Raw genomic sequence first — 13,764 nt, 5'->3', positions numbered from 1 at the left:
TGCAGTTTTGATGTTTCTGAAAGTCCAAATTCATCTTTTGAAATTTTTTCTCCTGGAATAGAAAACACTTTGAATTAATTCATTTAGGAGATTGCAAGTCTATAAATAAGTCTGTGAGATTTTTGTAGGGTTGGTTGTGGAAATTTTAAGTTCTCATAATTTTGTTTACGTTAAGAGTTGTCAAAAAATTGGTGGTGACTCTGTATTTGATTTGTATTATTGAAATTCAAAAAATTTTGATGAAAAATATTAGGCTTCTAAGTTATTTAAATTAAACTATGAAAGTTTTATAAATGATATATCAAGAAACATGAATAATTTTAAACTAGACACTAATAATATATACACTTCTATGGCACAGATTCACTCTAATATGGTCCAAGAATTGGGAACATCCCCGTATAACACGGTGCTTTTATAGCACGGGTTCACTCTAACATGGTTTGGGAATTGGGTACAACATGAAATGTAATAAAGAGTGTGTTCTTTTATACCTCTGCATTACTCCACGCGAGCATTCTAATTGTTTTTGTGGCTACTTTGAATGCTCTTTCAACAAATAATCCATTTAATGGTTAAATTTTACAATTGGGACCCTTCTTTTGCCTCTAAAAGCTCATTTTAGAATTATAGATTCCTCCATCGCAATACTATTGATAGTGCGGGCGCCACCATCTTTCTTTCACCGTTGTTCCTAAATGCCTACAAACAGCAGCGCACTCCCGTTGCAGAGTGACTGCTATTAATGAACGCACCCAAAAACTGTTACCAGTTGATGATGCTTATGCTGAGATAATCATATAGGATGAATAATCTTCTGGTAAAATATTTAATTAAATAATAAATAAGTATTTTACTTATGAAAAAAATGAATAATAAATCCGATTTAAATAAGGATTTAACAGCATGCTTTTTTAATTTTTGGAACCTAACCCCCCTTTTTGCACTAATTCTTTGTTTCGTATAACACGGATTTGCATAACACAGCAATTTTTTGGAACGTAACTCCCATGTTATACGGGGGTTACCTGTACATGTTTTAAATAATTTTAAAACAAATTTCTATTATCATATGTTAAAAATGCAAATAAATATACCATAATATAGAACTATCATTACCTAAGATTGTCGTATAAAATAACAGTCTCTAAAAGCAAGCATAAATATATTTGGAATAAAATGGAATAAAGTATAACTTAAAATATTTGATATGATAAATATTGACAATATCTAAAGATTTTGAGGCATAGAAATAATTTTTTTTATTGAGAATATATGCAATATCATAAATATGATTTTCTTTTCTGTTTGTCTTTTAATTCAGATTTAAACAAAATAAACATTTAATTTAAAGGAAATAAATTTAAATTTTTTGATTTCTTTAATTTCTAAAATTTTTGATTTAGAATTTGATTATATTTTTACATGTTTACATAAAAATTCAAATAATCATAGTTCTTTGATAAAAATTACTATTGATAGTGTTTTTGTTTTAATCTTCTAATATGCAAATTATTAGTTTATAAAATTATATTAAAAATATTTAAATAAATAAAGTTATTTAATCATTTCTTGCATTAATATTTTTGATAAATATATATGTATGTATTTATTTATAATTAAAAGATTAAAAATCACATTAAATAAATATCTTAGAAGAGAACTATGGTGAAATAATTTTTATTAGTATTTGTTTTAATCATTATTACTTATTCTAATCTTAGTTGGTTTGATCAAATAAAAGAATTAATAATAAATTTTTCTTGTCTCCAGGCATACATTGAGTTGATAAGCATGAAAATTGTTTAATATCATCATCAATTTGATTACTTTTCCAAAAAATTTATCTTAATTTTTAATGTAAATCTTAAATTTTCTGGTGAAAAAGCTGTTATTAAACAGTTTTAAGCATAGTGTTTTAAACATAAATTGAAATTTCAAAATTTATTCATTTATTACATTTTGATAAACATGATAAAATATTTTTGTGTAAAATTCTCTCTCTTGTATAAGAAAAATGCACACTTTATTAAAACTTGTATATAAATATAAATGATTTCTTCATCTTTGAATCTATCTTTTTAAGTTATATTATTATTTGTAAAGTTATGCAAACATTGAAAATTAAAAAAAAAGATAGGTATTTCTAAAATCTTTATTCTTCATTAGATATGAAATGAATTATTAATAAAATACATGTAGCTACATCATAATTAGTTTATTTTTCCAAAATTTATATAGATTCAGTGCCTTAATTTAAATGCTGAAAGTATATGTTTTTTCAAATTACTCTGAATAATTTGTATATGTCAGTATGGATTTCATTAAAGTTGTTCAGTTATTTCAGAAATGTTGTAATATTAATTTCATATACTAATTAGCTTTTTCTAGAATTTTCATAAACTTTCTTTCATTAACAGATTATTTTATTTTGCTTCACTAACTCTATTGTTTATAGGAAATTTTTAGTTTCTTTTTATATTACAAAGTATGGTCTTCAAACTAATTTTAAAATTTTTTATAATTAATGTTCAATATAAATTAAATTAATTTTTATAAACTGATAAATAAAGATTAATATTTAGTAATAATTCAACTTATTTTCTTTTAAAAGAAAGTAAGATGATGTTGGATGAAAGTAGGTCCTGATTTAGTACATAAACATGAATAATGTAACTGGTACATTCAGAGTTTTAACTAAATATAGTAATAATAAAAAGACAATATATTGCAAAATGAGTGGCCCTAGTTAGTAATATGAGATAATTGTACTCAAAGCATTGAAAATTTTATTAAAACTAAAATGGCAATTAGGACATTATTTTAAATAACAATGACAAGAAATAATCAAGACTTAAATTGTTTTTTATGATTTGACCATGTATTCATGATTTATCCATCTACAAAAAAAATCAACAAATATGAAGTATTGATGAATTTGATTCATATTGAATTTTAGAATATCAAACTTACTTTAGCAATATAAAAAAATTGTTCAAACCAAAATGTTTTTCAAACTTTACTATTTTTTTAAAAAATAAAAGTAAAATAATGTCTTGGTGATAATGATTGCCCCTAGATAACCATTAGACCCAGAGGTAAAAATAAAAACAACAAACTAAAAGAACAATTAAATATATTCAAAACCAGTTTGTAAAATAATACAATATACTGTATATGTTTTAAAAAACTAGGTATGTAAAAAGCTCATTTATAACACTTAATATGCTGTAAGCTCTTGAAATTATCTCAAAACTTGCATTTGTTTCCTATTTTATCAGTTTAAATCTGAGATGATGTAATGATGCATACCAAAAAATTTTTGTGTGAATAACTTTGATTCCTTAAATATGTGTAATGTTGTTCTAAAGAAATACTGTCTCTCATTTTCCAGCACAAATTTGTTACAAATTTAACATAATTCTTTTGATTTAATTTATTTTTAGTTCCAAATTTTTCTAATAGTTTTGTAATAGTCTGTCTCTCTCAAAAAGCTTTTTAAGTCACATGTTGAAATCCAAATGAAGGAATTATCAAAATCAAGAAGTCACAATTTTAATATATAAATGTCATTTACCTTCTGGAAAATGTTTTGAAAGCATTTATGTTAAAATTACAATTCTATCAATTTTTTTCATTTGGATTTTGTTTTTAAAGAATCATATTTATAACTGTTTAGATTATCCAAGAATCAAGGTTGTCAGTAGCTTGGTCTGGAGCTTGGGGTAGAGTAGGCTCCTTTCCTTCTTAGAAGGACCCCTTTTATTTTTTGTTTTTATTTTTATTGAGCAAAAAAAAAACACTGTTTCTTGAATTTGTTTCATATCTGGTGGTTGTTTGTTAGTTTTATTAATGGCCATCAACATCTGTTGTAAATGTTAGACTTATTATGCACAGAATATGAAATATAGCCCAATTAGGAAATAATCACTAATTCGCACAAGAGTCCCGACATAGGACTACCCATTGGTACGCCTTTCTTTTGTTTGTACGCTACCCCATAGAATGCAAAAAAGGATTGGTAGCACATCAAATCTGCTAGCTTATTCAAGTCCTCCATATACACTGATAACCCTGGATTATGTTGTACCATAAACTCAACAAGAGCATTGAAACAAGATGTTAGATTCATGGAAGGGTACATGCTTTCAAAATCCATTACTGTTCCTATTTCATCATTCATTCATTAAAGCCAAATCTTGTAATTCTTTTTTATTTTTTTTTTTAAGGAAATAATCAACATTCATTGGTTTATATTAACTGGGAAATGCATTTCGGACCTTCTTGTCCGTCATCAGCCCCTATACAAGTTACACATTGTAAGTAATTGTGCATCCTTTTTAGACACATGAATACATACATAGATAGAAATTTCACACATTTTGATGATGATTACCTTATCCATTTTTGGAAAGCAACTGTTACAACCACAGATGTCAACACTATTAGAACCATATTTTGTGCTAATGCACACATGTATGTAGGAGAAACTAGTAGAGAACTCAAAATTAGAATAAAAGAACACATTGCTGCAATAAAGTACAATAATGAATCCTCAGCTGTTGCAGAACATTTCAATAATAACAATTGCAAAGTTGTCAATGGTTCTGTTAAAATAATTAAAAAACAAAAAAAAATGGTTTAAAAGAAGACTCTATGAACATGTACAAATTATAAAGTTAAAAGAAACAGAAAAAAATTAATAATAATAATGGTTTACAATTACACAGTTCTTGGTACTCCATTTTAAACAGTAGAGGGGGACATACAATTAAGTGAGTATAAAAAACAAGGTGAAAGGAGTTGGGCTATAAAATGTACTGTACTTTGGAACTGGAGATGATTATAAGTGGAAAATGTGGTTCTAGTGGTGTCGACATCTGTGGCTGTATGGTAAAAAGTTAACAGTTGTTCTTCAAAAATGGATAAGGTAATCATCATCAAAATGTGTGAGTGAAATTTCTATCTATGTGTGTATTCATGTGTCTAAAAAGGATGCACAATTACTTACAATGTGTAACTTGTATAGGGGCTGATGACGGACAAGAAGGTCCGAAATGCATTTCCCAGTTAATATAAACCAATGAATGTTGATGATTTCCTAATTGGGCTATATTTCCTATTTTGTGTATAATAAGTCTAGTATTTACAATGAATGTTGATGACTGTTAATAAAACTAATGAACAAAACATGTTGACTGTTTCTTTATTAATAAATAGCAGTCTTAAAAACTAATTTTTGTTAGGAAAAATAACATTAACTTACAGTGTAGAATCCACTATGAGTTCCAAGTTTTCTGAGTCTGGGGAAAAATCTCAGCTTCTGCCTCTCGATGGCCTTGTGTTAACTATACAAGTTAGATTTTCAGCAGTAAAGATACGTGGTGACCATTGTAACTCTATTATGGCATTTTTGTTTTAGCCAAGTTTTGCACATCTAAAACATAATACATTTTTTAAAATTATAATTGTATTCTAAAATGCTGCAAATGTACAAAAAGTGTGTTTGATGATTTTTTTAAAAAAATTTCAAGTCTACATTTGTAAGATTGTGTAAGAATTTGTATGTTTTTTTCAATACAGTACCAGACCAAATAACTGGCTTCCAGAAATCTGGAATTATCAGAAAACAAGCTATTTTTGAATTTGGCTTGCTGTAGTTTATGTGGTCATTTTTCTTTGGTTTCCTTGGCATAAGCATTACATAATACCAGTCTTAGAGTGACTGCTATCATATGGTATGTTAAATAACATCTCACTTGAAAAGTGTGTAGAATTTGGGGAAAAAAATTAACTGTAGACAGTGTAGAGATTAACATTCTGGAAATGGGCTAATTTTATAGATTTTTGTTTAGATTTTGACATGCTCAGAAATAAACCTGTTCCAGGAATTTATTTCAGACTAATGTTAGATTTTTCATTTTATAACATAGTTTTTATGTTATAAAGCCTATTTATCACTATTTGTATAGAGAATATTGTTCTTGTTGTCCACTAGTATGATAGTTTTTAATTGCTTTTTTGCTAAGTATAATAAAAGTTCATTACTATTTTTTTTTTTTTTATAAATACTAGAACATTTTTATAGAGTTATTGGCTTGGTGTTTAGTTTCTCAATAAAGTATACTACTGATCTTATATTATAATTCCTATTGTATTTTNATAATATATCAAATTATTTAATTTATAAATAATAATTTTGAAATCTGTAATTAAAAAATATTCTTCATTTTATCACATTTTATGTTTAAAACTAATCTAATAACACGAACGAAGGCTGTGATATATTATGTTTTTCGAATTTGTCAAGCGTAAATAATGAGCTATTAAGTTTCATTAGTTGAAAAATTCACGGAATTCATTCGCATGAATAATAAAATTTTTCGAATAGAATTAAATGTAAAAAATAAAAAGAAACTTGAATAGAGATATAGCAAAAGCTAATACAAATAAAACGTTAATGTATGTGATATTTAGATTGATGATCATTTTATTGAAATTTTACATTCATAAACATGATTAATGCATTTGTTAACAGTAAATTTGAATATTTGAAAATATTAATACTGTATTCTCAAAACATTTAAAAAGATTTTATGATGTATTTTGCATATATTTTAAAGTATTTATTGTATGCTTTATAGAAGAAAAAAACATTGTTTGTAAATTAATAAATAGATTCAATATATTTACAAAATTTACATAGAGTAGTTTTATAGTATTAGGGGAAGATGGGACAAGACAGGATAGTTAAGGAACTTTTATTTTTTTATATTATAATGTAACTCTCTAAACCTGGGAAAAACTACTTTGTCTGTCATTAAATGATTAAGGATGTGTATTGCAACTACAGTCAACAAAAAACTCAAACTATGAAGTTTTTCTTCATATTTGACATGATTTCATAAACATCGCTTTTACAAAGCGATGTTTATGAAATCATGTCAAATACCCTATCTTGCTCTATTGGTGGGGTAAATGACGTATGTTTTGAAGCTATATGGAGTGTTTCAAATTAAATTTATTTTTTTAAATTATTAACATTAAACAATTAAAAATCACAGTAGCAATGAAACAATATTTAGGATTTTTTATAGTACAGCAATCTATTTTTCTTGACGAAATAAGATGAACCTTATTATTCTCATCATCTTCACCAGCTGAAGCTGAAAATGGTACCCATTCATGACATTATATCTAGTACTACATATCCAACCTTCTGTTGAATCAGAATGTAAGTATTCACAGTAAAGGCATTCAATGTTTTCATTGTTTGAAGAGCTCTCTTCAGATTATTTAACTCAGTTATGAGTAGCCCTCAAGGTCCTAATTTACAACCCACAGGATTTTGTAACATAACTTTATTTTCTTGTTTCCTGCCTTGTGCCATTAGGCAACCCTAGTTAAACTGATATTTGTGATGAAGAACATTCAAACTAAATTTGGCTAGTGAAAAAATGAGAATAAAATATATATTACTAGTTAGCATATATTATTTTTGTAGCTAGTGTATTGGAGTTGTCAAATATGTTGGTACTCAACAGGCTTAAAAGCTGCTAAGTTACTGTAGGAAAAAAATGCATGTGGTCTGCTGGAAATCTACAAGTTCAATTGTGATCCTTATTCAGAAAAACCTTGCTTATTGCTGCTTTAACTGATGCATTTCTGTTTTTCTTCTTTGTATTTTGTTCTTTTGAAAGTTGATCTTTCTTCTTTTTGCCTTGTTCTCTAAGTTTATCTTCTCTTAAGTTCTTTTCTTTCATTAAGACGAGGTACTAAATGAGAGACATGAAGTAACTGTTTTATCCACTTAACATATCCCCATTTTGTCCCAGTATGTCATTTTGAAGTTTCTTAAACTCTTTGGTAATCAATGGTATTAATAAAAGGATTTATACAGTTACATAAGTCCAAAAGAATTCTCTACTGATAGAAAGAATTAAAAAAAATTAAAAAACTTTGCATTACAGTGGTACCTCAGGTTACGAACGCCCCAGCATACGAAATTTTCAGGATACGACATGAAATTCGAACATATTTTTGCTCCACGATACGAACAAAAACTCACCATACGACGTTACATTAGTTCGCATTTTTCATTTGTTTTTCTTACTACAGTTATTTTTTTTAATGTATTACTTGGCTTTAATTTGAGTATGTTTTTTGCGTTGGAACGAATTATTTGGTTTTACATGTAATCATATGGGAAAAGATGATCCCACCTTACGACATTTTCATGATACGATCTCAGTTTCGGAACGAATTAATTTCGTATCCTGAGATACCACTGTACTTACATGAGGATACTTTTAAGATGTAACAAATGACATCATCATGGTTGTCAAGCACATGGTTGACTTCATAGGCAAAGAGCACTGAATAACAACAATTTTATCACTATCTACTACTACTGATTTGCAGATTTACCTCATAGTTGCAATATTTACTACTAAGTTATAGCACTTACTAAGTGCAATGCAGACCTCTTCCATCTTGCTTCACTATTGTCTTGCTTATTTTTCTGTATATATAAAATTTATTTGGTTTTAATATTGAACAGAGAGAGAGATCTTATGAACTGGTAGCAACAGCAATTAAATAATTTTTCAAAAAAATTAAATAATATTTTATCAGAAATGAAAAAGAGTAGAATTTATTGCATCAAGTAATTTATTTTTACCTGCCAAATACATTTTAAGCTTTATTTGGTCTTTAAAAATACAATTTAAAATTCTTTAAATAAATCAGTTTGAATACTATAAATAAGCAATTCTGTGTATGTTTTTAGGATTGAATTTAAAAAATCATTGAGAAAGATAAATGACATGTTTAAAGAAATAATATCAAATTAAGATGTATGATATACATGGTCACCTGTTAGTGCTGTTTGAGCAGAAAAAGGTCTATGATCCAGCAATTTACTTCTTTTATATATATATGGTCAAGAAAATGCAATTATCTTTGATTTATATGATGCAAAACACAATTTTATATTAAATATGAAAGTAATTTTATATGAAGTATTCTTTATTTATTAAAATTGATAATTTTTAATTATTTATTAGTGCTGTTTATTCGTTAAACTTATTAAAGAGTGTTACACTTGATATATTTTTATTATAATAAAAACACCACCATTTATTGTTCTTTTGTGTAATTTAGATTCCCACACAATCATTACAAAATTGTAACATTTGTTACTCATTTGTATAAAATTCTATTTGAATAAGGCATTAATTACATTTTGAGTTTTTTATTTATTTATTTATTTACAGTACAGTATCATCTATAAAGAACAGTTATAGCATAATTAAGTAAAATCAAAGTTAAAATTAAAAATTTCCCAGTTTTTTCATTGGAATGATAACATATTTATTTAAAATTAATTTCAGTTTGACTTGAACTTGATAATTTTGCAGTTCTGATTTCTTTCCTTGATGTCAATATAAGTATGAAATATGTATTTGCAAGATATCACATATCTTAATGTATCTGTTTGGATATTTGTTTATTGAAATCAGTAAATTCATAATAATGGTAAAATCTTATTTAAAAGTAAAATAACTCTTTTTTAAACTCTTAAGAAAGTGTTGGCATATGAATATCATAGGTAATATATTTAGTACATAAAATAACATTATATATTATTATTTAATTCCTTTTTTAGTTCAGCATTATCTTGCTCTTTCTTCATATTTACAAACATTCTGAGTACTTTGATCATCTTGACTATGAAAGCATTATTTTACAAGATTTTTTAAATTTTATTTTACTTTACCAGAATATTGTTATTTAGGTGTTGTGAGTAATCACTAAGATTTTGACTGCATTATGGTTGCCTATTGAGTATTATAATTTCTTTTTGTCATTGGTATATATCTATTGCAAAGTTCCTCAATTAGTCTTATCTGATACTATTGTTTATTTTTATGTGAATTTGCATGTGTACTAATAATGTGAATTTTTATTGATGAGACTATGTCTTGTCTCTAAAATCACACTGCTGTCAATGACTGCACACCTTAGAGGTATGAAGGAGTACATGTCAGGAGTTGCAATTTGGCACAGAGTATTTTGTGCCCAAATCATGGACACATAAAATAAACCAGACCTGTAGGTAGTCGGGACCAAGAGCTTGGTCAAAATAAAATGCAAAGTGCTGAGACTGTTTCTGTAAATAGGCTCAAGTGCAAGATTTGTGCATTTGTTGCTTGCCCTCTCTGAGACATTCTCGTCCCAAGAATGGCTTTGCCGTTTTTCTTGTTTCATATTAAATCATGTATCTCTTGTTAGTTTGATATAATTTGAATTATCTTGAAAATATTCTAAAATTTTGACTTATATTTTCCTTGTTTGTAAGTACCACCAATGATATGTTCTCCTTAATATTATCAATTTTAGTTTTTTTTATATTGCAGATTGTAGAAAGCATATAAAATAAAACTAATAAAAAAATTCTGAAAAATAAAAAACATATTGATAATATTAAACTAATCTTATAAAATGGGCTAGCTGAGTATAAAACAAATTTAGTTATGTAGACTTGTTCTGACCCATCATTTTACACCTTAAATAAGAGTCACTCTGAAATAGTACAAGGCTAAGATTTTATAACATTCTGAAGATGACTACTCAAATCATTGATAAAGAATTCAGAATGTCATTTGAAAATTAAGATAGAACATACATATAATAAATAGAAAAAACAATCTTTATTCCTGTTGTAATAAAATCTAATTATATATTAACATCAGCACATCATAACTGTATTAATGTTAGTATATATTAATGCTATATACAAAAGTTTTTTGAACAATTTACTACTAGAGCAAAAAAATGAATTCAGAAAATTAAAAAAATAGAATATTGATAAATCATCAAAGTTTATAACAGCTGTTTATTTTAAAAAAATAATACAAAGAATAAATTAAAAAGTACTGATATATATTGAAATAGAATATTAAATTGAAATAGTTAATTAAATTAATTAATTATTTCAATTTAACAACAAAATATAGCAAAACTAAACATTACTAAAATAATTGAGAAAAAGCTAGTGATTATTGTTATTTGATTACGAAATTCCAAATTGATTTAATTTATATGTGAGAATACAACATATTTAAATACAATTTAAATTTTGAATTGCAAAGTATTTAATGTTGTGTTTCATGTAATTTGTATATAACTCATTATTGGATTCAATTAATGCATATAGTATAAAATGTATTTAAATGAAAATATGTTTTCTTTTATATTATAAGTTAAATTCAATTATGAAACTAAATTAGTGCATTTCAGATATTAGACTTGACAATTAATTTAGAGTAAAATGCATTAATACTATATACAAAGGCAAATATTATTATTTATTATTTGTGGATTTTGTTTTGTTTATCTGCTATTTATTTATATAGATAGTTAAGTAATTCAAAAATCTTGCAACAGCAGCAACAAATCATAAGCTATTAACTAATGTAATAATTTTGTTTTATGTTATGTAGAAATGAACAAATGCTTTAAAAAGTTTGTTTTCCCTAGTCATTCTTTGTTTAATCTCTTATTATATTAAATATAAATAATTTTATCAGTTGGGAAAACTGTTTTCTTATAAATGCACTAAAAATTTAATTTAACAAAATTATTATTTTAAAAACAAGTGTGCATTTTTTTCCATTTTTAATTAAATATTTGCTGAATTTTCTTAACCATTATTAATTTATTTATTCTCATTCCCAATTTCTTTAATTAAATTGTATTGAAAAGTTTGATATAAATTTTAAAATAAATCTTACTATAAAATTTTTATTATATAAACTTTAAGATTTTAAACTTTTTAATAATTAGAATTTTATTTATTTATAGGAAGTAGGAAGCATTATTGGAAAGGTTAGTTAACTTTTAATATTTTATAAGATATGTATGTAATTTGCTTTATAATTACAAAACATTTAAATAAGAAATTATATTAATTTTTATAATATTAATTGTTTATAATGAAGATTATTGATTTAATTTTTTTTTTCTAGAAAGGAGATAATATCAAGAAGTTTAGAGAAGAGGTATGTCTATAAATAAGCAATAATTTATAATTTCAGTTGTGTGTGTGTGTGTGTGTGTGTGTGTGTGTTAACATCATATTAATTTAACATGTTTAATATATTTATATATTATGAATATTTTCTCTTTCAATTAAAATAAAAATTAAAAATTAATACATTGAGTTGTAATACAATTAAAAAAACTAGACCTAATAATTTATTTAAGGATTTAAGTTTTTGACTACAGTATTACTATTATTTTTTCATTACAACTCAGCATTCAGTTTTAGAAAATTCATATCTGATTTAAAAAAAAAATAAGTTTGATTAAATTGAATAAAGGGAGAAATTCCAAAGAATCTTTTTTAAATTTCTGATGTTTTATAAATGATTTCATAAACAGTTTTTGAAAATACATTAGAACCTCAATAACTTAGACTCCTTGAGGAAAACCTAGATAAATTAGTGAAGATTTTACTCAAATGCATATTATATGGTCTGAAAAGTACACTTTATTTAAATTAAGTCATATTTTATTGTGTACTTTATCAAATCACTGTATTTGTTTATTTAAACTTTATAATGCAAAAGTAGTAGTAATACTGTTTTTTCATTGCTAACATTTACTGATTTGAGCTTAAAAAAAGCTTTTTTTTCTAACTATTCCTTGATTACATCTTGACTCGTTTGTCTAAGAGTAAGGTAAATACAGTAGTTGTTAAAGCCTGTTGACTAAAACAGATGTCATATCAATTTAACAATTTTTCAACTTATTTTTTGAATAAAAATTAAGATAATACTTTTAATAATTAACATATATCAGATAAAATTGAATAAAATTTGTAACGAAAATTTACATATATTGTAGGAGAATAAATTTTCTTAATAAAAATTTAAGTGTGAGATTATCTGCCTAATATAGTGATAAAAAATAGCATTCAAATTTGTGAGCATTTTTTCAGCTTGAATGAATATATAGCATATTAATTTTTACATATACTGTATAATAAGATTTATTTATAATTTCTGTTATGAGAGAGATAGATTGCATTATTTTAAAATTACCTAAAAATTATAACTGTATAAATTAATGACTGCATTGTACTGACTGAAATTGTCTGTGTTGCATTATTAGAAGCTATACTTATAAATTTATTAGGATAAGAACTATGTGAATTTTAATTCAAAATAGTCATAAATTTGTTATTTCCAAAAAAAGTTATGACAAGTAGGAATTTGTTTTTAATAAAAAATTGTTATTATTAATAACATAAACTTAAATTAAAGGCCAAGGATTTGAAGAAGTGTATACCACATATTAATATATAAAATGTGAAAAATTTCAGCTTTTTGATTTTAGAAAGAATAAATTAAGCTATAAAAAGTTAAAACTTAAATTTTTAATGTTTTTAATACAGGGAAAGCTCAATATTACAAACTCTGATATAACAGACTTTAGGTTATTACAGACAGCTGATGTCGGTCCAGCCAAAAATATAGGAAAATTATAAGAAAACTCTTTGTTGCTTTATAATGAACTCATGCTACTACAGATTAATTTTTGGGTCCCATAAACCATTGTCCTCTTGTTATTATTGACTTTCTACATAGGTTTTTTTCCCAAGCTCCAATGGTCCATAAAGAAAAGACAAGTGTAAATAACAAAATGAATTTATTACCAAAAGTTAGGTACAAACATGGTTACTTTTCGACATAATCACTG

The 13,764-nt window shown here is 25.3% G+C and overlaps 1 protein-coding gene across 8 annotated transcripts in view; it reads left to right on the top strand.

Moving 5' to 3' along the window:
• LOC111620188 (poly(rC)-binding protein 3-like) overlaps window positions 1–13,764 on the top strand; it is a 170,876-nt gene that overhangs the window by 78,549 nt on the left and 78,563 nt on the right. For all 8 annotated transcript variants that reach the window (XM_023362082.1, XM_023362081.1, XM_023362080.1 and 5 more), the window contains 2 exons: window positions 11,866–11,889; window positions 12,030–12,062. In XM_023362082.1, coding sequence (XP_023217850.1) covers window positions 11,866–11,889; window positions 12,030–12,062 — 57 coding nt within the window. The remainder of the gene's footprint in view (window positions 1–11,865; window positions 11,890–12,029; window positions 12,063–13,764) is intronic.

Source organism: Centruroides sculpturatus, unplaced genomic scaffold (assembly GCF_000671375.1).
Source record: "Centruroides sculpturatus isolate CEXI.00-Female unplaced genomic scaffold, Cexi_2.0 scaffold206, whole genome shotgun sequence".
NCBI lineage: Eukaryota > Metazoa > Arthropoda > Arachnida > Scorpiones > Buthidae > Centruroides > Centruroides sculpturatus.
Note: the sequence above shows the minus strand (reverse complement) of the source record. Positions and strands in the feature narration are given on the sequence as shown.